A 26858-nucleotide genomic window follows, 5' to 3' on the forward strand; every position below is an offset into this window, starting at 1 on the left:
CCTTGACCTGAACACTAGACTTCTGTTGATGCAGTCTAAAATAGCAGTAGCTTTTTTGCTGCTGCACCACACTGTTAAGCTAGGGACGTGGGTGGCGCTGTGGGTAAAAGCCTCAGCGCCTAGGGCTTGCCGATCGAAAGGTCAGCGGTTCGAATCCCTGTGGCGGGGTGCGCTCCCGTTGCTCGGTCCCAGCGCCTGCCAACCTAGCAGTTCGAAAGCACCCCCAGGTGCAAGTAGATAAATAGGAACCGCTTACTGGCGGGAAGGTAAACAGCGTTTCCGTGTGCGGCTCTGGCTCGCCAGATGCAGCTTTGTCATGCTGGCCACGTGACCCGGAAGTGTCTCCGGAAAGCGCTGGCCCCCAGCCTCTTGAGTGAGATGGGCGCACAACCCTAGAATCTGTCAAGACTGGTCTGTACGGGCAGTGGTACCTTTACCTTTTTATTGCTTCCCTTGACCTGAACACTAGACTTCTGTTGATGCAGTCTAAAATAGCAGTAGCTTTCTTTTTTGCTGCTGCATCACACTGTTAAGCTAGTGGTCCACTGTGACCTCTAGATCCTTTCCACATGTACTGCTAGTAAGCCAGGTGGCCCCCATTTTGTATTTGTGCATCTGGTTCTTCCTGCCTAAGTGCAGAACATTTTTCTCTATTGAAGTTCATATTGTTTGTTTGGGCCCAGTTCTCCAATCTGTTAATTTCATTTTGAATCCCAATTGTGTCTTCTGTGGCATTAGTTTCCCCTCCCAGTTTAATGCCATCTGCAAAAATTCCTTCAACCAAGTCATTTATGAAAACGTTGAACCACAACAGGTCCAGGACAGAACCTTGTGGCACCTCATGCCTTCACTTTTTTTCAAGATGACGAGGAACCAATAATGAACACTCTTTGGGTTCCATCAGGCAATCAGCTACAAATTCACCTAATAGTTACCTTGTCCAGCCCATATTTTACCAGTTTCCTCACAGTAATATATTGGGGGACTTTCAGCTTTACTGAAATCAAGATAACCTATGTCTACAGCATTCCCCTGATCCACCAAACTTGTAACTCTATTAAAAAAGAAGAAATTAGATTCTTCTCACATGGCTTGTTTTTGAGAAAGCCATGTAATCACAGCATCCTTTTTTAAGTGCTCAGGGACCGACCATTTAATTACCTGTTCTAGGACCTTTCCTGGTATTGATGTCAAGCTCACCAGTTGGTAGTTACCTGGGTCTTCTTTTTCCCCCTTTTTGAAGATGGGGACAACAATTGTCTGCCTCCTGTCTGCAGGGACCTGACCTGTTGCCTACAAATTCTCAAAGGTAGAGGCTCTGCAGTTACATCCGCAAGCTCCTCTAGTATCCTTGGGTGCAGCTCATCAGGCCCTGGAGATTTGAATTGATTTAAAGTAGCTAAGTGTTCCCTTGCTTCCAATACATACTGTCATTTACTAATTATATACTACTCTGGGCAGGGAACCGAGTCATTGAATGAGGCAGCCGATCTGGTCTGTATCACTGAGACCTGGGTGGGTGAGCAGGGTGGAGTTGGTCTTACCCAGCTGTGCCCACTTGTGTACTTGGTGCAGCATCAGGGCAGACTTGAGGGTGGAGGAGGGGGAGTTGCAGTGGTCTGTGGAAATTCTCTCTCTCTCTCTCTCTCTCTCTCTCTCTCTCTCTCTCTCCAGGCTCTCTGTCCAGTTGTGGGGGTATCTCGAGTGTATGTTTGGCATTGGGTAGTTGGGACAGATTAGATTTTCTGCTGGTTTACCACCTTGCTGTCCAGCAGTCTCCCTGCCTGAGGTAATAGATCTGGTCTCAGAGGTGGTGTTGAGGACTTCCAGGCTGCTGGTTTTGGGGGAGTTCAACATCCATGCCAAGGCAACTGGCTCTGGGGTGGCTCAGGAATTCATGGCTGCCATGACGGCTGTGGGGCTCTCCCAACATGTCACTGCTCCAAAGCATGTGTCAGGCCACACCAGGCACCCCCAATCTGTGGCCCTCCAGATGTTTTGGCCTACAACTCCCATGAATCCCTAGCTAACAGGACCAATGGTCAGGGATGATGGGAACTGTAGTCCAAAACATCTGGAGGGCCAAAGGTTGGGGATGCCTGGGCCACACTCTGGACCTTGTTGTCTCAAGGTGAAATGTACTAATGAGGGAGAAAGTATTCTTTGATTCAGTTCAGACTGAATGCTCATTTAGTAGCCAATGGTGATCTCCAATATCCCTGCAAACAAATGAAGATAAATGCTCAATGTATTAAAGTGCAATCCTGATTCCACTGAGGCTATTATTTATTATTATTATTTAAATTTGTTACTCACATTATCTTCCCCAAAACCACCCAAAGCAGCTTATAAACAAACAAAAACATAGATAAATTAAAACCAATGGGGGCGGGGTTTACATTTGAAACATTTGACCTACTAATAGCTAATGTTAGTTGTGGATATAAGTTTTTTTTACTCCTCTCATCAGATTGGATGCATTTGATTTCCTCACTGCTGCAGCTTGGCTGCAATACTGGCATCATGTCATGTCAGCTGCATCCTTTATTTCAAGTACTTAAGAACTGCTTTCCTAGTGTCCAGCAGCTGGCATTAGTCAGAGTGACGAGGGGTTAAACTGTCTCCCAAATAAGTTTGGGTGCAATCAAATCATTCCTGGATTTTACAAACTTAATTCTTTCTGTACTGGCCTTTTAAAGACTATACAGATTAAGACTATTTCAGCCTTTCCAGCTGTTCCCCTGAGCCCGGAGTTAGTTATTTATATAAATATATCAAGTAAAGCACTAAATAGATCCAGGGCAACACTTTGTTTTAAAAGAGCACAGGATGTAGGCATCATGTGTACACATTTATCTTATTTCCAAAATCAAAACTGGTCTGAACAAAAGACTGGTAGAAGACAGAGTTGGCCTAGAGTCAGAATTTGAACAGTTTCATACATCCTGTCTTCATTTTCATCATAGATTAAATCCAATCAGATTCCAACAACAACAGTGAATTTGTACGTCATACTAATTATATAGAAACACTATTGCAAGCATTTGCTACTAATTTCTGAAACATCTCAGAGCAGGGTGCCATCTTGGGAGAGCAAACAAGACACATTGTGACTCATAAGACTGATCCCTTGGCTCCATTGCAAATGACTATTTAACTCTGGATCCGGATGCAGTTACTATTGTGCATCTATATTATATCACTAATCATGTGGCTGGCTTTGTTACGGTGTCCTTTCTTGCTTGGGTATCTCTGGATTGAAACCCGGAAGTAATGCAAATATATATTATAACAGCCTTAGGTAATAACATTTGTGGCAGTGGCACTGAAGTTTCTGTTAACGATTGGCTGATGTAAGAAAGGAGGAGCAGAAGAATCTAGGACTGCTCTGGGCTTAAGGGCCTCTGGCTGCCATTGACCAAATTCCTCTTATCCAAGAGAGCACAGGACTTGAAAAGTAGGAGATGCAAAGGCCCAGTAAAACAGGGGCTTGGGGAAGTTACAAGTCAAAGAAGGGGAGGAATTTTTGGAAACTGGACTTGGGGTTTGGGAGAGGGAACCGTCCAGAGGAAGGAGGGAAAGGAGGGAAATGGCCAGAAGTCAAATCCAAGAAGAAAAAGAAAATGGGCTAAGGAAAGAGCCAAGAGACAATTACAGAAATAAGAAATCACGACTGTATTCAAAGAACTAACTAAATATTTGGCTGTAGGGCTAAAGTATGAAGAAATACAATCCTGGTGTGAGTAAGGAAAAGAACACTGGGATGTTGTTGTTTTTGTGTGGGTGTGTGGGGATAATTAATTGAAGAGGATCTGGAGAGGAATGAATGTTGTGGGAGATCTGAGGAGGGAAGTAATTGGGAGGAATCTGGGGCAACCAGAACCCAATGAAAACTCAATGCAAGACATAAATGTTAAAAAACTAAATCATAAGCTAAAAAAAGTGTGCCTACTTGCTGAAGAAACCCCATCAGTCTTTTTTTTTTTACAAAGTCAGAAAAATGAATTGTTCAGAATAGAAACAAAGACATTGCGATGAGGAGGAATAGAAAGTAAGTGGTTTGGTTTTCCAGATTGTTGTTGAACTTAATAGGGCCTTTTCAGGTTGTCACTGTTGTTCTAAGGGCAGCTGCAAATAGGTAATAAACAAATGAAACCCTGCATGCCTGTATGACAATCAACGCAGGCAAATTAGCAAAGGCTTTTCTGAGATCCTCTTGGAACAAACTCTTGTGATGTGCCCCTCATAATGTTAGAATGCATGCCTTTGCTTTTCACGGTCCTATGAATGCTGACTAAGTCCAATACACTTTCACAAGCTCCTTGTTGGTGGGCGACAATGGATATGTTCTGCTTAATGCCATTTCACACATTACACAGTGGTGATGATGATGATAAGGCAAACCTGTGTTGCCACTGAGTATATACTCAACAACATATTCTCAACAAGGAGCTGATGCACTTGATAGAGGAGCTCATACACAGTTCAGCTCCTTGTGCATTCACTGAGTGCGTGAGAGAAGAGTATGGTCATGCACGCTGGCCATATCCCTGATTCTGATGTGCCACTGGCCATGCCCCTGGTACCACCCTACATTAGAAAGAAAGGTTCGCTGTGCAGCCCTCCATACCTCTGGAAATGAAACCATAATTTCTTGCAAAAAACAAATCCTGATTGCCCTGCACACATAGCATCCTTTTCTTCTTAATGCTCAATGTGTAGCTGGTGAGGGCGGGGCTGGGCAGCCTGGCCTGTGACTTCAATCCCATAGTGCTCCCATGGCTATAAAAAGGCGAATGATGAGAGCCCATTGAATATATATCCTTTGGGCCTCTCTGAGAAGTACACCTGTATTATACATGTTTCCAGTTCCATGTTGGCTGCGTGTTACCTGAAATGTTTTCAGTGTAGACCTGTGACGTTTACCATATACCTAAAAACGTGGCATGTGACCGTCAGACTAAGATCTGTGTGTCCTGTCCAGCTATGTAGCAGAAACTTAGTGTTTGTCTTTACTCTGTGTGTGTGTGCGTGCGCACATGTGTGTGCATTGCAGTCAGATTGATTGTAAATATCATATGTACATAAAATATTTGTTTTTTCAAATGTGAAGGGTGGATCCACCAAAATGTCACATGGCCCTTAGTGGCAGAGCATCTGTTTTGCAAGGGGAAGGGTTGGGTTCAATCCCCAGCAGTGTAGGGTTGGGAATGTCTTGTCAGGGAGAGGCAAATGGGAAAAGATGAAAGGATAGAAACCAGCAGTTATAGAGAGCCTAAAGAGATTATCAGCAGCTTGTCGTCTGACAGTGGGTCTGACGTAGAGGGGGAGGAGGATGAGCCTGGAACAAGTCATTCTGTACACAGAGGAAGTCAGGGGAGGAGTTTTCGCAGACTTGCATGCTGGGTGCGGAAAAGGAAGAAGAAAGTTTAGAGGCGGCAACTGCGCAACAAGGGGAAGGACGCTAATTGAAATGCTGGAGATGTACGTTTGAACTTTGCCAAATAAATCAAATAGTTTGGAACAGGCTGGGAGCCCAGAGTCTTATCTATGCCAGCTGGACAGTATTAAGCCTCTGACATGTCTCCAGCCAGAAAATATGGAGAGCTGCTGCCAGTCAGTGTAATAATAATGATAATAATAATAATGATGATGATAATAATAATAATAATTTATTACTTCATAAAATTTATACACGACTTGATGGGGTGGGACTTCAAAAAACCCTACAGAGTTATATGGATCAATGGTGTGACTCAGTGTAAGACAGGTCCCTATGCTTCCATTTTGGGATGTGGGTGGTGCTATGGTCTAAACCACTGAGCCTCTTGGGCTTGCTGATCGGAACATCGGCGGTTCGAATCCCTGTGACGGGGTGAGCTCCCGTTGCTCTATCCCAGCTCCTGCCCACCTAGCAGTTTGAAAGCATGCCAGTGCAAGTAGATAAATAGGTACTGTCGCGGCGGGAAGGTAAACGGCATTTCCATGTGCTCTGGCACTCGTCACGGTCCTCCATGTGCCAGTAGTGGCTTAGTCATGCTGGCCACATGGCCCAGAAAACTGTCTGTGGACAAACAGCAACTCCCTCGACCTGAAGCGAGATGAGCGCCGCAACCCCATAGTCGCCTTTGACTGGACTTAACTGTCCAGGCGTCCCTTACCTTTTGCCTGTGCTTCCATTTCCTTAGATTCCAGTACTGTGCTATTCCTGACATCACAAGGAGGAACAAACGTGTTCTAATATTGTTTACAGCCAATCACAGCAGCAGATGTTAATGGCAACACCTTTCCTAAAAGCTTCCTGCATTTTTGGGGTGGCGGCAAGGAAATGAAAGGCTTCTGCACTCCATCCTGTGCCTCGTAACTCACCCGAGGCAATACATTAGACCTTCGGTAAAGTGCAGCTTGTCACATCTTGTTGTCTCATTGCTTGTTATAAATAAACATGTTCCTAATAACAGTGATCTGTCTCCTTCATGACCTGACTCACTGGAGTTGTTTGGGATTAGGAACAAGCATTTCAAAGGAAGGAATTTCGGTGGTAGCAGAAATGAAACGTGAAAAGGGCACCGTGAGGGTAGGGTTAGGGCAAGCTCCATCAGACTCTGTTAGCTGCAATGCCCACATTTTTTAATGGACTTCTTTCACTACATATTCAGTTGTATTTGACAGAAAAGGAGGTGACTAATCGTTCTGCCTCTCTCTCTGCATTGTAGAGTGTGCAATTACAAATTAATTTGACACTGACTCACGCTTTGGCATCAAAAAACATTTACTGATGTTTTCAGAGGGGAGAGGGCTGGGAAGGTGCCAAAATGCCAAGAAATCACCACGATCGAAGAACTTTTGTGAAAACGGAGTGAGGCACCCACACCAGCCTCACACTTCCCCAGTCTGCTGCTCAAATGAGCAGGGCAATTGCCGAAAAACACCATGAAACCACTGAATTGCAATATACCAAGAAGTTCAGTGCTATCACTTGTGGAATGAACGGACTCCATGAATTTATCACACTATACTTACTCAACGGCTTATCATGTTAGGATGTCTGCAATACCAGCACAAATGTTAACAGCCGTTAATTACATAAACACCATGGCTGTAGTTTTCTGCATCTCATTGCCCTCTGACCTCTTTGTCAGTTTACTTGAAGGATTGCCTCACATCACATGTGCCGTCTGGACTACTTAAATCTGTAGTAGAACCAGAATTTTTAGAAGTGCCATGTTTGAACTTTTCAAGAAATTTATCCTTTGGTGAGGCAACACTTACACTGCCCATTGATACCAGGCAGGCTCCTGTCTATGGGGCCACAAACTCTCCTCGGCCACATCCCTCACTGACCCTTCTTCACATCCTCCTTGAGCAGATTTGCCTTGGAAAAATGTCTCCTCAAGCTCTGATAATATCTCTTGCTTGTCTGGATGGAGGTTGGAGAGCGGTGTTTGACTGTGCAGAAACTAGCTTATTATATAAGGGTCAGATTTACATTTGTTGTCCTGCTCACATTTGCCTCTGGCTCTGTCCATGACTGGTTGCCCAGGAGGAAATGTGACATTAGGTTCCCCACCCCTTTACACACACACACACACACACACACACACACACACACACACCCCTGCCAATTGAGGACAGCACTTCACACATCTGACAAAGTAGGTTGACAAAGTAGCTGAAGCCTAAAGTTATTTACTGAGCTTTCAGAATAGCCAACAAACACTAGAATAGTTGCTCTATCACTTGTCTTGTCATCAAAGATAATCTTCATAGCCTTAGTACCACATTCTGGCAATGTGCTCTAGAAATATCAACAGCTGACAGAAACAGGAAAGGAGCTATGGGGAGGTGGAGAGAACACCGTTTACCCCATCATTATTCCGAAACAGCTGATGTCATCCAATGCCCCTTCAAAATGTATTTGGGGGTGTGCGTTATTGGGTTGCTTTTGTTTTTATTTTGATTATGCATTTTGTGTTTTTATATTGTGATTTTATCCTGTGAACTGCCCTGAGACCTGCGGGTATAGGTTGGTATACAACATTATTATTATTATTATTATTATTATTAATGCCAAATACCTAATAGAGATGTGCAATGCAGCCAAAACTATTTCACTGAAATCTGCCTGCCCTGCAATTTATCTTTAAATGCTGTGACACAATACAGAAGGCTTCAGCACAGTACAACTCTGACAGAGGATTATACAAATTCATGTAGAATAGGGTTATCAATGGCTATGTTCTACCCCCAGTGCCAGAAGCAGTATGACTCTGTGTGCCAGTTGCTGGAAGTCACAAGTGAAGAAAATACTATTGCCTTCAGGACCTGCTTGCAAATATCCCCTAGGCATCTGGTGGGCCACTGAGAACAGGATGCTAGACCAGGTGGGACCTTTGTCGTGATCAGGCAGGGCATTTCTTAGTGTCTTCTGACAATCCAAGTTCAATGCCATCTGCACTCTATGGGAGGAAGGCAAGCAATGGGAAGCAACTACTTGCAAACTTGGAACTCCTCTTCAGGGAAGATTCATTCACGTAGCTTGTGCCCCAGAGATCTCCAAAGACTTATGCTTTGTTAAGTGTGTGGAATTGGCAACCACATTTTGTAAACTCCGTGATTTTAAGGATTCCCACACAATGGAATTTTTTCTAAAGTGAACACTTATCAACAGTAAGTCCTTTTTGTTATGTTTTTGCTGTTTTGGCTGTTTTGTTGTGTTGCTGTTCTGTATACTGTGATCTACTCTGTTTGCCACAGCTGTAAGAATCCCTTAGTATGCTTTTTTGGGTGTACACTTCCCTTTCAAGTGTACACTTGTTACTGTATAATGCTGGAAACAGACAAGAGTTTGCTAATGGAACAGTGAGCTGTAGAGGCTGAGCTGACCCTGAAAATCAGTTCAATTGCCATTATTAGTCTCAGCCTGAACCAAAGCACAAGGACCCACAGATGTTCTGAGGTTGATGCTGCAGTTGTGCATACATGCTATTTCAATTGTTCCTAGTTTACTAAATAGTTGCTAGTTTTTGAGAAGATACAGGTGGGCCAACTGTCTGTTTTACTGATTGACCTGTTGCGCTTGCTTGTTCCCACTAGTGATTCAGACTGCAACAATATACATCAGATCAGGATGTCAAGTACTGATAGAGCCCAGTTCTGAACATTGAATAATAATAAATAATAATAAATTTTATTTATATCCCGCCCTCCCCAGCCGAAGCCGGGCTCAGGGCGGCTAACAACAATAAAACAGTATAAAAGTATAACATAAACAACACTCTAAAATCATTCATTGTAAAATTAATTAATTCAGGCCACTGGCAACCATTGGGCCAGAGCTCCGCGAAGATTGCCGAGGGAGGGAGTCAGGCTGTGCCCTGGCCAAAGGCCTGGTGGAACAGCTCTGTCTTGCAGGCCCTGCGGAAAGATGTCAAGTCCCGCAGGGCCCTGGTCTCTTGTGACAGAGTGTTCCACCAGATCGGAGCCACAGCCGAAAAAGCCCTGGCTCTAGTTGAGGCCAGCCTAACTTCTCTGTGGCCTGGGACCTTCAAGATGTTTTTATTTGAAGACCGTAAGTTTCTCTGTGGGGCATACCAGGAGAGGCGGTCCCGTAGGTACGAGGGTCCTAGGCCGTATACATTGCATCTGAAATTGTGTCCAAATGGTATTTGTGGATCTTCATGAACAGATGGAGACACAGGCAGAACATTGACAGAATTTTTATATCGAATAAGTAAATAGATAAATGGAACACTGTTACAGAATACGTGCTAAAATTAAGCTGCTGGTCAGACAGATATATGTGTTAGCATAGTGGAAATAACTCATCTTATGCACAGTCTCTGAATAGCAGTAACAGATGGAGATTATAGTGCTGCTCCAAAAGGTTTTCTTTTTCTTTTTCCTTACAAGCATTTCTAAGGGCAAGCTAGACGTGGTGTTAAATGTATCTTTGCATCCAGTGTGCTGGCGTGCTGTTGTTGTTTTAAATGCAAATAGCATCCATTGGGGCAGTTGACAATAATCAGGGCCACAGCAGATGGAGAGTTCAACCCTTTCCACACCTGTTGTGGTCCTTATGAAAACCACCCCTTTGAAATGTTAACAGAGGAGGCTCTTTCCAAAGCAAATTAGGAATTGACCTCAGAAGAGCAATAGTCCTTAGGGCTGCAGCACGGGAGGAAATAGTTAAATTGCCTCTCCATGCCTTCTGTGTCCTTCATAAATACAGTGGTACCTTGGGTTAAGAACTTAATTCGTTCTGGAGGTCTGTTCTTAACCTGAAACTGTTCTTAACCTGAAGCACCACTTTAGCTAATGGGGCCTCCTGCTGCTGCTGCGCTGCTGTTGCTGCGCTGCTGCTGCGCGATTTCTGTTCTCATCCTGAAGCTATTAACCCAAGGTAATATTAAATTATTAACCCAAGTTAATATTTCTGGGTTAGTGGAGTCTGTAACCTGAAGCGTATGTAACCCGAGGTACCACTGTATCCTTCTTGCTGATGCTGTCTGCACATACATGAAAACTTCAATGCCAAGACACATTTAATGACACATCTAGACACGATAATCATAGAATTGTAGAGCTGCAGGGGACCCCGAGGTTAAACTAGTCCAACCCCCCAGCAAAAAGAGCTGTTTTTACAATGGAAACCCACATCCCATCAGCAGAATGTGCCATGTCCAGTGCAATGTTCTGCCCACTTTTGTCTCTGGCATGCAGTCCTCTGGCTGAAAAAAGTTCACTACCCCTAATCTAAGCATGCATTCATTCAAATAAAACTTCAGCTCAGCATGCCTTTCCTTCACAGTCTTCTTTGCATCTTAAAGAAAAAAACCTCATTCTGAGACCTTACCTAATCTGCAGGAAGACCTGCTACTGTGTGGTGCAGTGTCTGATCAAAGCTGTATAAGATTTAGGGGAATTCACAATGGGTAGAGATCCTCACTGCACCACCTGTTTGAAGTTCTGTCTTTTGTTACTTGTTGAAGACACAGCATCTCTTCCAGGAACAAAGAGATGGGGAGCCTACATTATGCTCAGCACCTGGCAAATGTAGATTTCAATGGAGCTTCCTTTGAAATGGTAATAGCAGCTTCAGAAAGTGGGGTCAGGAGCACTGGCAGGGAGAGAAAAAAACAGAAACGTTTATTTTTCAATCCCATCCCATGGTTCTGAGGCTTTTGCACAGTTGCTTTTTACGTACTCAGAAACATGCATGCTCCTTGCATCATAGACAGTTTGGGCCCTCTCCTCCAGTGAAGCTTTCTCTCAGCAAGCAAGCCCTGGACATTTGCCAGATTTCAAAATCTAGTGAATATTTTGTACACTTCTGTCACGTTTGTGGTTAAACTTTTGCACGAACTCGAGCATGAACAGGAACACAGCAGTGTGAGCTGTACCTGCCTTCCTCCTCCTCGTGTAGTGTATCATTCAAGAATCAGAACACACAACAGTTCTGTGCTGAAAACACACTGTACCCTGCAGTTCAAGTGCTTGAGATGTCCTTTTGTTTAAAAAGCAATTGAACACTTGCTATACATAGATCCGGATGATTGCTTGGGCCATTCAAGCCTTGAATGTCAAGTGGCAATATCGGGGAAGATAAGATCCCTTGTCCTATGAAAAACTAAAAACCAAAATGTATACTGTGAATCTCTTGATGCCTGTAAGAGCAGGGCTGTTTCATATTAATTTACTTAACAAATGCTTTGTTCTACACGCCATAATTAAGAGTTACAAATTCACAAAGGAGCCAAGGCTGAATTCAAGGGGAAAGCACTTCCACTAATCTTTTCAGAGCTAAAAAACAGGGTAGTCGTCGTCCCCCCACAGCTGAATCTTCTCTCTATATAAGGTTTTTTGAGTGCAGCACAGAAGGTTATGTTAACTGATTTGCCCACTAAAGAAGGGGGTCAATGTACATTTTGTAACATTTAGATTTAAATTGAAATCAGGTGGTATATAAGTGGTGTGAAATATATATATATATATATATATTAGTGTTACTTATGGGGAGGCTCTAGAAAAGTGGTGGATCATCTGTGCGCCTCCAGACATTGCTGACTGCAACTGCCATTATCCCTGACCACTGGCTGGGACTTATGGTAGTTGAAATCCAGTGTATGAAGGGCTACAAGTTAGTCACCCATGATGGGTGGCGTTGTGATCTAAACCCATTGAGCTTCTTGGGCTTGCCGATTGTAAGGTCGGCAGTTTTAATCCGCACGGCGGGGCTAGCTTCCAGTTGCTCTGTTCCAGTTTCTGCCCACCTAGCAGTTTGAAAGCATACCAGTGCGAGTAGATAAATAGGTGTGGCTGGAAGGTAAATGGCATTCCTGTGCGCTCTGGTTTCCATCACGGTGTTCCGTTGCACCAGAAGCGGTTTAGTCAGGCTGGCAACATGACCCAGAAAGCTGCGGACAAACGCTGGCTCCCTCAGCCTAAAAAGCGAGGTGAGTGCCACACCCCACAGTCACGTTTGACTGAACTTAACCGTCCAGGAGTTCTTTACCTTTATCTAGATAAGAGCCTCCCAATGGTAAGTGTTCCATGGCAACTTAAATGCATTACAGATGTCACAGCCATGCCATCCCACAGCAAGCACAATTGGCTACTGGGATGGAATGATTATCTTGTTTTAAGCAGGCTGGATTGTGCTGATTCAGCGATATGTGAGTTGCTACACAGAGCATTCCTTTTATCTATCCGGGGGGGGGGGGGGAATAAATCAGTCAAAACGCATATTCTGCCACCTCCTCCCTACCATCCAACTGTTGAACAGGGAAGACAAAGTTCTGCTCTTTCAGATTTTATATCTCTGAATTGGGGAGAAAGGAAAATCATATACCCTAGTATATGATACCTAAAATAGCATAATGGCTTAAAACAGTGTTTTTCAACCACTGTTCCGCGGCACACTAGTGTGCCGCGAGATGTTGCCTGGTGTGCCGCGAGATGTTGCCTGGAGGGAGGCGGGCAAGTCGGGCAGCGAGAGGCGGGGCGGCGGCGGCGAGGAGAGGCCGCCCAGCGCAGGGCTCTCGCCGTCTGCCTGCCTGGCTGCCTGTGAGCTCGGCGGGCAGCGCCTCCATCCGCAGCGCCCGGCTCGCGGCTCTCATTCCCTGCCCCTGCCAAAGCTCACCCAGCCAAGCCGCGCTCTCCTTCCTGCCTCGCTTTGCTGCCTCCTCCCCCCCCACCCCCAAAGCTTGGAGGTTCCCCGGCAAGGGGGAGGGAAAAAATTGAAACTTACACTTTCGTGCGTCCCTCCCGGCGTGACGCTGCGCGCTGATGTCACGGGGCTGTAATGGTGGTGTGCCTCGAGATTTTTTTCATAAAACAAGTGTGCCTTTGCCCAAAAAAGGTTGGGAAACACTGGCTTAAAAGACTGAACTTTCAGCAAGAAAGTCCCTAGCATGCATCAATGCCCCCTAGTGCCCTCCATCACTTTCTGAACTTCAAGAGGCTTTTGTATTGCTGTTTCCTTAAAAAGTGGATTTTTATTTTATTTTTTATTTTGGCAACAAAGCTCTTTAATCCACATGAATTGCGTAAACCTATATTTCCAGTATGCAACTGAATCCCTCCCACAAAACACAAGCAGTCTGGGGGCAGCCCAAGTTAAACAAAGGTGTGGCATTTCACAAGTGTAGCTTTATATTGTCAAGTATGTGAAGCCTTATTCTAGAAGCCAAGGACAACAATGCAGAGACTCTTTCATTATGAGTATTTGATCTCCCCAAATGAGACTAGAATTACCAGTTAGGTAGGTTAACTTGTTCTTGATTTGAATAGCAGGGTGCCCTAGGCTGTGTTGAGCATGCAACAAAGAGCATCTACTGTACCGGCCAACTTTGGAAAAGAAAAAAGATTGGTTCTAATATAGGTTCTTCCCACTGATAATGGAGTGCTTGATCTCTGATTTCAGAAAAGCTAATAATAACATGGCACCTTTTGTGTATTTATATCATGTTGCTAAACGTAAGGTAAAAGATGCGTTATAATGCCATTATTATAACAGAATCCCCTATTTAGCTTGTAATTTATTTTCTGATTAATTAACTGGGAAACAATGAGTAAGTTGATCGTGTTAAAAACACATTATCTCAAGCTTAAAGGGAGAGAATGCTTCCTCCCCTAACATAAAAAAACAAACAAAAAAAAGACACCTTATTTTTTTAAACTGGCAACTCCACTGGCCTTGATAAAGTAGGCGGCCTCAACATAACTCATCTCCCTGGAGGCAAATCTGTGCCTTGTTTCTGACAGCCTCACTGGTGTTTTTTGCGCTTGCAAAACAGACTTAGCATAGCTGAAAAGGCATTTGAGCTTTTGTTTGTCTCTAGCCCAGCAAATTACCTAGACATCTCAGGTTCTGTCAGATTGTTCTCATTTGTCTACAGTGCTATCCTGGTAGAGAAAACCCTGGTTGTGTAGCTGTTTGCTGTTGTGATGAGCTGTGCCAGCTCAGATCCCAAGTCACTATATCATCTGTGCATCTGTGTTCATACACAGGCCCAGGTTTAGGAACACAGCTTAATTTCCAGTTGAGTCCCGGCAGAACTGGGGTGAGGGGCTTATGCCCCAAGCATATCTCCAGTTCAGTTGGGGTGAACGATTTATGCCAGTATAGCCTTGGCTAAGTCAGGAAATCCAAAAATCAGACAAATCCAAACTCTCTTATTCCAGTGGGTTTGGATTACTCTGTTATCTGTTGATCTGCCCATTTCTGCCTCTGGATCTGGCTAGTTTTGCCTGTGAACAGTACTCCATGCACTTTTGGGGCCATACTTGACACAATAGGAATAAATTACATTTTATTTGTTGTGCAACACTTGGAAAATTTCATCAGGCCCACCACACAAAAAGTTTTATTCCACTCCTGTTTAACCTCATGCTTTATACCCTCAGGCATTTATTTTAGTGTGCCAAAGGATAATTTAATCATTGTTTGTAATTTCCAACAAAGGGGGAAAAAAGTTGAGCCACAGCCAAATGAAGAAAGGAGATTTGTGTTTGTGTTTTGTGGGTTTAATCTGATTCTGATTACAGTCAGCATTCTAAAGCAAGGGTAAAAAAAAAAAAAACCCACTTCACAGTGGTGAACAGCAACCTTTGAACTGGTAAAAGAAATAATTAAACATCACACCAATCTATGGGCTTGGGCTTGCAGATAACACCTCCAGCTGGATAGATGCTACACCTGGTGGAACTCTTATCTCATATACTAGAACTTGTCCTATTATAGTTCTATTGTGGTGAAATATAGGGCAGAATTATATTAATTTTTTATTTAGCCTTCAGATTTTCATCTCTTAATTTGAAGACACAGGGTGGAATTCAGTGTCAAGCTATGTTGATTGTTCCGTCAAGGCAAGCTTCTCAGATGGAACTTTCCTTGCCTCCGTCTATACGCTGTTCTGGGGCTTCTCCCAACCGCTGCTCTGAACCAATTTGTGGGGTGCAAGGGGAGAGAAAGGGGAAAGCCCCATTGCACAAATGGAACTCCCTGTGCAGGGTTTCCACTGACAAGACTTGTGAGTTGAATCTCCCTCATAGGGTTGTATTCAACTAACTTTTACTCAGTCTACTCCTATAGAAACTAATGGCTCTATGACTAGCTTAGGTCCATTGAAGACAACCCATATAACTATCTATGTGAGGGAGGTTACATCATGTCTCATTCAAGCTCCCTTAATAGCTAAATATCTTACTGTCCAATATTGGAAGGCCTGACGCCAGGACTTATCAAAACTTGGTCAACGGACCTTCAGGACCTGCAAGTCAAAGATCAAATCCTGCAATACTGAATGGGTGTGATGCCCCCACTGAATCCAATGGGTCATGCTGAGACTAGACTCATTGGACTTAAGTCCATTGATGGTCTGAGCATGACTAAGACTTGATGCAATCTACAATGAACAAATCTTTTCCCATAAGGAAAAAGAAGCAGACATATTGCTTGTGTGCTTTGGGGGGGGATATTTGCCATCTAAAATCAGATAAATATAGTGCAGCTTGAGGTTTTTGTCACTTACGTTAGATAATTGATGCACAGGGACTTATTAAAATATAAATCAATCAAAACTTAAAGGTAAAGGTAAAGGTACCCCTGCCCGAACGGGCCAGTCTTGACAGACTGTGGGGTTTGTGCGCCCATCTCACATCTAGAGGCCGGGGGCCAGCGCTGTCCGGAGACACTTCCGGGTCACGTGGCCAGCGTGACAACGCTGCTCTGGCGAGCCAGAGCCGCACACGGAACGCCGTTTACCTTCCCGCTGGTAAGCGGTACCTATTTATCTACTTGCCCCCGGAGGTGCTTTCGAACTGCTAGGTTGGCAGGCGCTGGGACCGAGCAGCGGGAGCGCACCCCGCCGCGGGGATTCGAACCGCTGACCTTTCGATCGGCAAGCCCTAGGCGCTGAGGCTTTAGCCCACAGCGCCACCCGCGTCCCTGTTAATCAAAACTTAAACACCACAAATTTGAAATATGAGTTTGGGAATCCTTTATTATTTTTTTAAAATGCATGAACATTCAAAATCTAAAACAGAAGCGTCCACTTGGGCATACTGACATTTATGAATCCAAGCATGTTTCATTTAAACCTGCATTGGCAGGTTCAGGTGTGTCCAGGGTTGTACTAGCCATTCATAGGCTTTCCTGAAAAAAAGCTTATACAGTACAGTCTTTCAGCAAGTGTTCACTTCAGATATCTAAACACATTTAAGCAATCTCCTGAAACAGATGTTATGGCATCAGGTGGCAATGGCTTGTTGCAGAACACCCAAACAGCAGAAGTGAGAAAGCACACGGCCAGGATTAAGAATGCCTTATGCAATGGCCAGTATACTTATCTGATCCTCAATATGCGCGTCGTGCAGTCAGTCTATTTAACTATATAGAGAGAAGGAGATATATGCTACACACACACGCAAGTTCTAGTTTGTTATAGAAACGACAACCTACCTTCCCTCCGATCTCACACTAAGGGCCAAATTCTTTTTTTCCTTTTAGGTCCTCCCATGTCTCCTCCTCTTCCTCCCAGACTCGGGTGGGGGTGGGGGCAGGTCACGTATAATGTTTGCTAAAATATGTAGGTCAGTGGAACATTTCCTGCACTTGTGCAAAAACAAGAGGAGGGAGCGCTTTCTCTCTCCCCCCCCCCATTCGCCCCAGCTTTCACTCTCTCTCTTTCCCTACCCCCCTCCAAAAATCTAAGCCCACCCACTTTTTTCCGAAAGTGGGGGAGGAAGGCTGGGTGCGAGGACGGGAGGCGGCGATCCGAGAGTCCCATTCCACCTCCCTGACCCATTTCGCAGCTTGGCTCGGAGCTGCTGCTGCTCACCGGCGACTCCCGCTCTCTCCTTTTGCTAAAGAGCCTGGTTTATTTCTCTCTCTCCAACAGCAGCAGCAGGGACCTCCCCTGCTCCCCGCCCTACTAAATCGGGAAGCACACGCTTCCTACTCTCACTGGAGACGCCGGCGAGGGAGCGCGAGCAGGGCTCCCCCGATGGTCTGAGGGGCGCCGGAAGCCGCCGAGCGGCACCCCAGCGACTCGCTCCCCCTCTCGGCTGAGAGCGGGCGCGGATGAGGCGCTGCTGGGGAGGATGCCCCGCTCTTGCCCCCGGGGCAGCAACTTCCCGCCTAGGGAGCCCTTGCTGGAGCCGGCGCGCTCGCAACTTCATGCCCCGAGAGAAGCCCGCGCTAGCAGCAGCTGCCCAGGCGCCCTCAGTCTGCGTCTCCCTCCTCTGGAGGCTCCCGGCCGCTTTCGCGCCTTTGCCGAGCCGCTTTTCCCGCCAGTCTCGAGGCTGGGCCGGCGCTGAGGGGGAAGCGGGAGCCCGGCATGCGGAGTCTCCCCTCACACCATGAGATACAGCCGGCGGAGGTGCCACAACAGCAGAGACACCGCCGCTAGCAGCAGCAGCAGCAGCCCCGGTCGAGAAGCGGAGCCGCAGCCGCCTTCTCCCGCCGCTTTGGCGTGCGTGGCCACGGAGACTTGGTCCGGAGACCTCTGGCACGAGTGGAAGAGCAGCAGCGGCGACGGCCCCGGGGAAAGTGGCCGCCGTAGCAAGCTCTGCAGCGGCGCACAGGTCGCCACCGCGGACAGCAGCAGCAGCAGCAGCAGCATCTGGCGCGTGCTGGCGGCGCGCGCCCACCTCTCCCAGTACAGGCACTTCAGGTAAGCCCAAGCAGGTGGCGCCTGACACAGTGACACAGATAAACAGCAAGAGCAGCGGGTCACTCCGGCCGCCTCTTCTTCGCGCGGCGAGCGTTGGGGGGCGCCCTCGCTTTCTTTGAGGGGGGGCGCGCGCGCGCGCGCACAGGTGGCGGCAGCTCAAGTTAGGTGCAAGGGCGAGGGAGGAGCTGGCCTGGCAACTTGGCTCCTCCGCCGCGCGCCGAAATCGAGGGTCGTGCATGGGAAAGACACACATACACAGAGAACAGCACCTTAAAGCTGATAAAAGATGCTTCGCCAAGTCAATGGTACAGGCAAATTGATGATGATAATTCTTGAGGGGTGCTAAGTCAGGCTAATTTTCACCAGAGGCTGTGAATTTGGTTGTGGTTTTTTCCTGGCAGCTGCAGTTCAGATGTAATTCCCACGTTGGCCAGAACACACTTTGTATTAAATACAACTCTTAAAAAAAAAAAATTTAAAATACCGTAAATCGTATGAATAGCATTCAAATGGGTACACTGCGCTGGATGATCCTCATGCTCCCTCCCAATTCTACAGATCTATGTTCCACAAACAACGCAGTGAGGCTGAGAGGTGATTTTAAAATGCAGTTGTGAAAATGGCCTGAGGCTGTGAGGGTTAATTTTGTGCGTGATGGTCTTTTAAAAATAACACCTCAGTGTAAGTTTTTAAGAAAGATCATCATAATACATACATACAGTGGTACCTCGGGTTACATACGCTTCAGGTTACATACGTTTCAGGTTACAGACTCCGCTAACCCAGAAATATTACCTCAGGTTAAGAACTTTGCTTCAGGATGAGAACAGAAATCGTGCAGCAGCAGCACAGCGGCAGCAGGAGGGCCCATTAGCTAAAGTGGTGCTTTAGGTTAAGAACAGTTTCAGGTTAAGAACGGACCTCCAGAACGAATTAAGTACGTAACCAGAGGTACCACTGCATGTATATATCTTTTTGTGTTTCCCATATATTATCTCGGCAGTCCTAACAGCAGTACTGGAAGGTAGGCCAATACTGGTGTATCATGTTGTCAGTGGAAGCCTGAGACATGACCTCTCAGTGATGCCACTCAGTGAGTCTGTGGCAGATATTACAGTTGAGGGAAAGACTTCTTGGTTCCTAATTCTTAGCTCTCATCGTACATTGACTCCTTGGAAGCTAAATAGTGCTTGGATCATGGGTGGTGCTGTGGTCTAAACCACTGAGCTGCTTGGGCTTGCTGATCAGAAGGTTAGCGGTTCAAATCGGGGTGAGCTCCCGTTTCTCTGTCCCAGCTCCTGCCAACCTAGCAGTTTGAAAGCACACCAGTGAGAGTAGATAAATAGATACCGCTGCGTTGGGAAGGTAAACGGCATTTCTGAGCACTCTGGTTTCCGTCATGGTGTTCCGTTGCACCAGTAGCAGTTTAGTCATGCTGGCCACATGACCCAGAAAGCTGTCTACGGACAAACACCGGCTCCCTTGGCCTGAAAGCGACATGAGTGCCCAAACCCATTGTCGCCTTTGACTGGACTTAACTGTTCAGGGGTCTTTTACCTTTACCTTAGTGCTTGGATCTATGACTGGCTCTGGAAATGGTGTGTTCTAAATAAAGGCTGTCCGTTTCATTTTGGCCTAGGCATGTGTAATTCTTCTGGAAGAATATATGTTAACATTGTTTCAGGGGGTTCATATTAAGGAATAAGGATTAATCCTTTCCAAAAGCAAATGGATCTCTGTTACTAAGAGACAATCCTGCATCGCAGCAATGGATTTGGCCGAATTATGTTATTGTCCCATTGTGTTTCTTTGTATGACGATCAGCTCAGGCATTTTCAGATATGTGTGGTAAAACCATCTCCAACCATACCTTGTAGAGGACACCTAAAACATCCAGCTGTTGGGGATGGGGCTTGAAATGTGAGTTGCATTGACTTTGCATTACATTTACCAATGACAGTTTATTTGATATTCTAGAAATGCATTTTGGGTGTTGTAGATACTGAGAATTCTTTATTTCCAAAAACAACATTTCTGAAAGGAAATTGCACATGCAATCTCTAGTTACTTGCTTATACTATGACAGTATGCAACTTTGCATTTTGTTGCATTTGCCTCTAACAGGGAAGGCTTTTTTTTATAAGTACACCTGTCAATAAAATGATTCAGTTTATCAGTTACTCCGCCATTAAAGCAAAAACAAAACCATCTTCATGTATTTTCAGCTTACGGTTGCTATAGCTTCTGGGCTACTTTGGTCATGCTTGAATAGCCAACAGGTGAAGTGCTTACGTTCTCCTCACTTCAGAAGCTTTTATATAAATTGCTGTCATCAAGCAGAAACTGTGGGTCAGAGACAGAGGCTGTAGTCACAGAGAGGTTAAATACTCAGGCAGGGCAAGGATGGGTGGGTGTGAGGCAACGATTGTAAAAACGTCTTACAATATACTTTACAGTACTGTAAAGTATGTTATATGATATTTGTATAAGATAATGCTTAATACGTTTTCCTTTAAAATTCATGAATTCATGCTGATATTTATTATATTGTTACATTGTAGGTAAGTCCACAGATATTACTAGTTTTTATTACAGTGTTAGATTGTCTTGTCTATACGTATCTACATCCTTAGTGGCCCAAGAAAAACAAACAAATGTTTCTAAAGGTTCCCCTATGGAGGTGGGAAATAGCTGCAGACCATGAATAATTGAAAATAAATCCTGTCTACGTTTGGGATCACTGTGCCAAAGTTAAAGAAGCATTACAGTATTTCAGTGGTCTGGAGTTTTCTGTATGTTTTGTCGAAAAGGGGGAAAATATAACAGTTTTTTTGCAGTTCTCATATGTGTAACGTGCTTTTGAAAGGTGCACATATTTGGGTTTTAAAAGAAGTTCAGTTTGATAGAGCAATTGCAAAAGTCCTCTGTAACAGCTCGGTCTGAAAATATGCAGGATGCTTATTATTTACACTGTGAACAGCCGTCAAATCCTTTTTTGTGAGCTTTAAAGAAAATCATGTTCTTCTTCATATAATGTGTGTGGAAGACAAAGCGTAGCATGAACAGTTCTGTCTGCGATGCTTAAATCAATTCAGGCTCTGAAATTATTATTTTTAAACATTTTGTAACAAGAGGAGTTAGACTCTAGATGTGTATTTTGCTGCATGAAGAGGGAAATAATTTAAATGACTTTTAAAAAGATAGTTAGAAATGTCTTCTATGCGCTAGCTCATTGTAAATAGAACAGGTAGGAAAAAAATTCTGCCTTCAGCACATATTCTGTGTAATATAACACTTGTTTGTACTATCACGTTTATTAAGGGCAGAGTTTACAGAGAGATCTGTGGTTCTTTGAAGTTCTGTGCCACGCTAGATAGAATAATTATGCTTTAAAATGTATTTTATACACTGTTAGGCTCTATACACATGTAGGCTTCAAAATGTTCAGGGGTCATCTTTACATAGTGTGCTTTTGTAAATAGCAGTTTGCAGTTGTTTATACCTTCACGCAGTAAGAGGCAACTACTATCTATGCAAAGGGTATTCTCTATTCCTCTCTCAACAATTAGTGTTCCCACAGGTCTTCCCCACACAAAAAAATATACAGTATAAAAAATTATCAACATCTTTAGAAAAAAGAGTCTGGAAACCTATGTGCTGAGTGATATACTGATGTACTTATGTATTGGTATATAGAAGTGACAGAGTTACTACTGTACTGCTTCCCATTTTTAACTATTTCATTCATAAACAAGTTAAGTATGGCGAAGGAGAGTGGCACAGTGCTGCAACATCTGTAGAACTACCTCAGTTGGAGGTGATTGGAGAAAGTGCTCTCTGTGTACGCAGAGCTTGGGCTTGGGCTTAGCTGGCTTAGCTGAAACCAGTTCAGCCAAGACCAGGGTGTTCCAGGGGTCTGGTGGGATGGGACAGTGGGACACTTGCCACTACTCTGTGTTCAGCTCAGTCACATAATCTAGCGGCCCTATTTTAAAGGCTTGTTTCCCCCCTGCCAGGCTCAGGTCAGCTCAGTTGGCAGTGTCAGTATCTCAGCTCACAGTCAGAGGTAAACTGGCCTCCCCCGGGCAAACTGAGTGAGATACTTTTTGACCTTCCGTCTGCGTCTCCCGGCAGGCTAGGTCGTAAACCGGCGATTCTCCTCGTTAGATGTGAGGAGAACACACCCTCTGCTTCTCTCTTCTTGCTTTCCCCCCCAGGGAGGGGAAATGAGACAGACAGGAGTCTATTTACATGTTTTATTCCTGTCATTCAGCAGTACATAGAAACGTGACTGCACCCTTCAGACTCCATCAGAAGAGTCACAACTCCTCCCCTGTACTTCCAGCACAGGTCAGATGACACTCTGAGCTAACATCCGGTGCTCAGTACAGAGAATAGACTCCCCCTTTTTGCCAACAGTACAGTTGCAAACCACAACATCCTGTTTTGCATTCCAGCCATCTGAAGCTGGCTTTTGCATTGCTGCTTTTATCCAACAGGCAGTAGCCCTGTTGCTGAACAGAGTTTAGGGATAGGGCTAGATTATATTGGCATAATTTAACCCCAGTGTAACTTGTGCTGGCTTCCTGTAGTTTGAAATGCTCTGCCAATCTGTTCCTTTCCTTACATCTAGTTGCACCTTGGTCAGGGTTGGGAAACCTGCGGTCCTGCAGAAGGTGTTGGACTATAGATCCCATCCAGTGATCAAGGATGATGGGATATGTAGTACAACACTCCTGGTCTTGGTGCAGTTTTATTTTGATACATAGTTTTGCATTGTTTGCTATGTCGTTTTATCCCCATAGTTTTTATTTATTTAAAGGAAATTGATCTGAATAGCATTGTTGTATTTTTATTGTTTTTCTGTATAAGCTACCTAGAGATTTTTTAATTATTACATAAAGAAGTACAGTGGTACCTCGGGTTACATACGCTTCGGGTTACATATGCTTCAGGTTACAGACTCCGCTAACCCAGAAATAGTGCTTCAGGTTAAGAACTTTGCTTCAGGATGAGAACAGAAATCGTGCTCCGGCAGCGCGGCAGCAGCAGGAGGCCCCATTAGCTAAAGTGGTGCTTCAGGTTAAGAACAGTTTCAGGTTAGGTACAGACCTCCGGAACGAATTGAGTACTTAACCCGAGGTACCACTATATAATGTTTTATTAAAATAAATAATAAATATTGTTTGCTTTTGCTCTTTGCTTGCAGTACACAATTTGACCATCAGGGTCTAAATTCAGCAGAAGTTATGGGCAGAAACAAACTTGGTGAGAGTGCCTTAGAAGAACATGATTGCTTGTCTAATGTTACTGTTTTGGAAGAGCTAAGAGTTTCAAGTTGAGAATAACGAGCTAGCCAGTGACCTTGAGGTTCCTTGCTGCATCACACAATGACCTGGTTTGCATGCCTGCGTTTGGATTACATGACACACCAGATTCCGGCTTAATTCCTGGAATGAGTGGGGAAGGAATGGAATAAGGGCTTTCCAAGTAGCATGCACCAGTATGATGCATGTTCACTTTAAACCACAGATTGCTTTTTAAGTATGGCTTAATGTGGCATGTGAACAAAGCCGGTTAGATTTCCTGGCGTTTCCCTATTTGCTAAAAACATTATTTTACTTAAAACTACGTTGAAGTTAGTTGAAATTTCCTGCTAAAGAGCTGGCAATATTTGGTATCATTTACTCAGCCAAGAGAGTTTTGTTTAGTGAGCAGAAACCTGAACAAGAAGGCTAGTTAACATTTCGTGAAATAAGTGCAGCAGCTGCAACGTATGTCGGTTCATTGTTGTCATGGTAATACATTCAGTGGCATAGGAAGGGGGGTGCAGTGGTTATGGACCGCCCCGGGGTCATTACTGGGGTGGTGGTGGTGGTGACAAAATGGCAAAAATATGTGTTGGGGTTTTTTTAATAAAAGAATTGGGCTCACGACACTTTTTTGAAAGAATAACTCCAGCACCCCCTTCCTACACCACTGGAAGCTAGGTGAGGCGGAGGGTACTGGGCACCACACGCAGCGTGCCTGAGCCACACGTCTCTCCTGAGGGGGAGGCGGTGGGCGGACTGCCTGCAAGCTCCGCGCTGCTTTTTTGAGCAGCATGGGGCTTGCGTTGGCCCACTGCCTCAGCGTGCCCTGCCTTGGCTCACCCTGCCCCCATGGGCAGCTTGCCCCGCCCCTGGCAGCAGGACGCATGCACCGCCCCAGGCACCCGAGTGGCTAGCTACGCTGCTGAATACAGTGGTACCTCGGGTTACAGACGCTTCAGGTTACAGACTCCACTAACCCAGAAATAGTACCTTGGGTTAAGAACTTTGCTTCAGGATGAGAACAGAAATCGTGCTCTGGCGGTGCGGCAGCAGCAGGAGGCCCCATTAGCTAAAGTGGTGCTTCAGGTTAATAACAGTTTCAGGTTAAGAGCGGACCTCCGGAACGAATTAAGTACTTAACCCGAGGTACCACCGTACACTGGTAAAAAATCTGAAGGGGGCAAGAATCTCCTTGTTTCCCTGTTCTTTGTAAAAGGAAAAGTTTTACCTTGGATCTAAAACGGAATAACAGATATGTATTTAGTTCGTTTTGTGTCTGCATAGAAACACACTTGAGCTGTTCATTTTTAAGCTGCTTTAAGTATTATATAAATAAATATGCAAATGAAGGGCCAGTTTCTGTGTAATGCTGAGTCATGTTTCTTTTGTGATGTATTACAAAAAGCATCTGCACAGGCTGCTTGGAAGGATCTGTATTTCGTTGGGAGTAGGTGGGGATTTTTTAATAGGACTGAGCTAAAAAGTAAACTTTTTTTAGTTCAGAAGAAGGGGGGGTGGGATTTTGTGGGAGACTGCAAGATTTTACAAAAGGCCATCCCTCTGCTCACCTTTTTGTTTATGATCTTAGCAATGGAATTGACCTTGCTGCACACTGCTTCTTGACTAGTCTGATGGGTTTAATTCTTCCATATCCATTTCCATTTAGAAATAAATATATTATAGATCACATTCCCACTTATGTATATACAATTATATGATGAGTAATTTAAATTAAGAAAAGTAGATATATTTTATAATTGGACCTTTTATATCCTTAGAGGTTAATAGTAGTTGCTCCTCGAATAGGAGTGCGTTTCTATAGACTAGCATTAACAATATTTCTTCCTTGAAAGTGTTGAAGTTACAGAGGTTTAATGCTTTCCGTTTTCATAATTACTTCTTTAACAAATTCATGCCAGTCTTATGAAAATTCATAGTGTAGAGTTCATGGATAAGCTGCAATGATATATCTCAATAATGTTCATCCGAAAACCGTCAAGATAATAATTCCCACTCGCAGAATAAAGAGCTCATAACCCAGCTCCTCTCAGCAGCCAGAAGCATCCTAGCTAGACAATGGAGAGACTTGTCAGGAGTAAACATGGACCACTGGTATCAAATTGTGTGTGAAACAACCTTACTGGAAAAGCTAACCAATAGACTGAAGCTGGAATGGGAACAAATAGAAGAGGACACCTTCACTCCGATATGGCTCCCCTTTTATCACATACACAGCCCAACAAGACAACAAGAATCCACCCACAGCATACAAATCAATATGGCTAACTTGACTCCCTCCCCAATCTCACTGCAGCCAACTAAAGACAACCAACCATGCCCTAGACCCCCCAACCTCTCTCACTACCAAGGAAATATAACAAGTGAATGAGAACCTACCCAAGTGATGCTGACACAAAACCCCACACATACACTAAAAGAACATAAGTTTTACCACTCTACCCCCCTCTTTTCTTCCCCAACCTTATAGATAGTACAGTGGTACCTTGGGTTACATACGCTTCAGGTTACAGACTCCACTAACCCAGAAATAGTACCTTGGGTTAAGAACTTTGCTTCAGGGTGAGAACAGAAATCGTGCGGCGGTGGCACAGCAGCAGCGGGAGGCCCCATTAGCTAAAGTGGTGCTTCAGGTTAAGAACAGTTTCAGGTTAAGAACGGACCTCCAGAACGAATTAAGTTCTTAACCCAAGGTACCACTGTATGTCTCACAACAAATGTAATTGCTCTGTAGAAAACACAATCTGAAAAAAGAGGCAATGCATAAATGGGAATGTGATCTATAATATATATTCAGTGGTACTTCGGGTTAAGTACTTAATTCGTTCCAGAGGTCCGTTCTTAACCTGAAGCACCACTTTAACTAATGGGGCCTCCCAGTGCTGCTGCGGCACGATTTCTGTTCTCATCCTGAAGCAAAGTTCTTAACCCGAGGTAATATTTCTGGGTTAGCAGAGTCTGTAACCTGAAGCGTATGTAACCCGAGGTACCACTGTATATAAAACTATGTGCTAGTTTAAAACTAAAAGACATTCCCAGTTACAATCTTTTACCTACTTACCTGGGAGTATGCCCCATTGAGCTCAGTGGGACTTAGTTATGAGTAGACATGTACTGTAAAAGTTAAAGTACAATGACAAATGTGTGTCCCTATACAGGATATTATTTAGCTTGCCCTTATAATATTTATTAGAGTGCAAACTGTGAAAAGAAACACCCTATTCTTACTGTTCACCCTAGAGAGCATTTATTTGAACCGCTTGGTGATAGCTGTGGATTTTGCTGCATATTAATAAATAAAGCGGCAGAAAACCTGGGCAATTTTTATTTGCTGGATAAATTTTATTACTTT

General features: G+C 44.5%; 1 protein-coding gene across 4 annotated transcripts in view; it reads left to right on the plus strand.

Annotated features, from left to right (window-relative positions):
• NPAS2 (neuronal PAS domain protein 2) overlaps positions 1-26858 on the plus strand; it is a 103846-nt gene that overhangs the window by 28030 nt on the left and 48958 nt on the right. For 2 of the 4 annotated variants that reach the window (XM_082218608.1, XM_082218605.1), the window contains exon 1: positions 17583-18176. The exons of the other annotated variants lie outside the window; for them this stretch is intronic. In XM_082218608.1, coding sequence (XP_082074734.1) covers positions 17863-18176 — 314 coding nt within the window. In that variant the 5' untranslated portion in view covers positions 17583-17862. Of the gene's footprint in view, positions 1-17582; positions 18177-26858 lie in introns of those variants that run through there. 4 annotated transcript variants of the gene reach the window in all.

The sequence above is a fragment of the Podarcis vaucheri genome (genome assembly GCF_965113315.1).
Source record: "Podarcis vaucheri genome assembly, chromosome: 4".
In the NCBI taxonomy this organism is placed as follows: Eukaryota; Metazoa; Chordata; class Lepidosauria; order Squamata; family Lacertidae; genus Podarcis; species Podarcis vaucheri.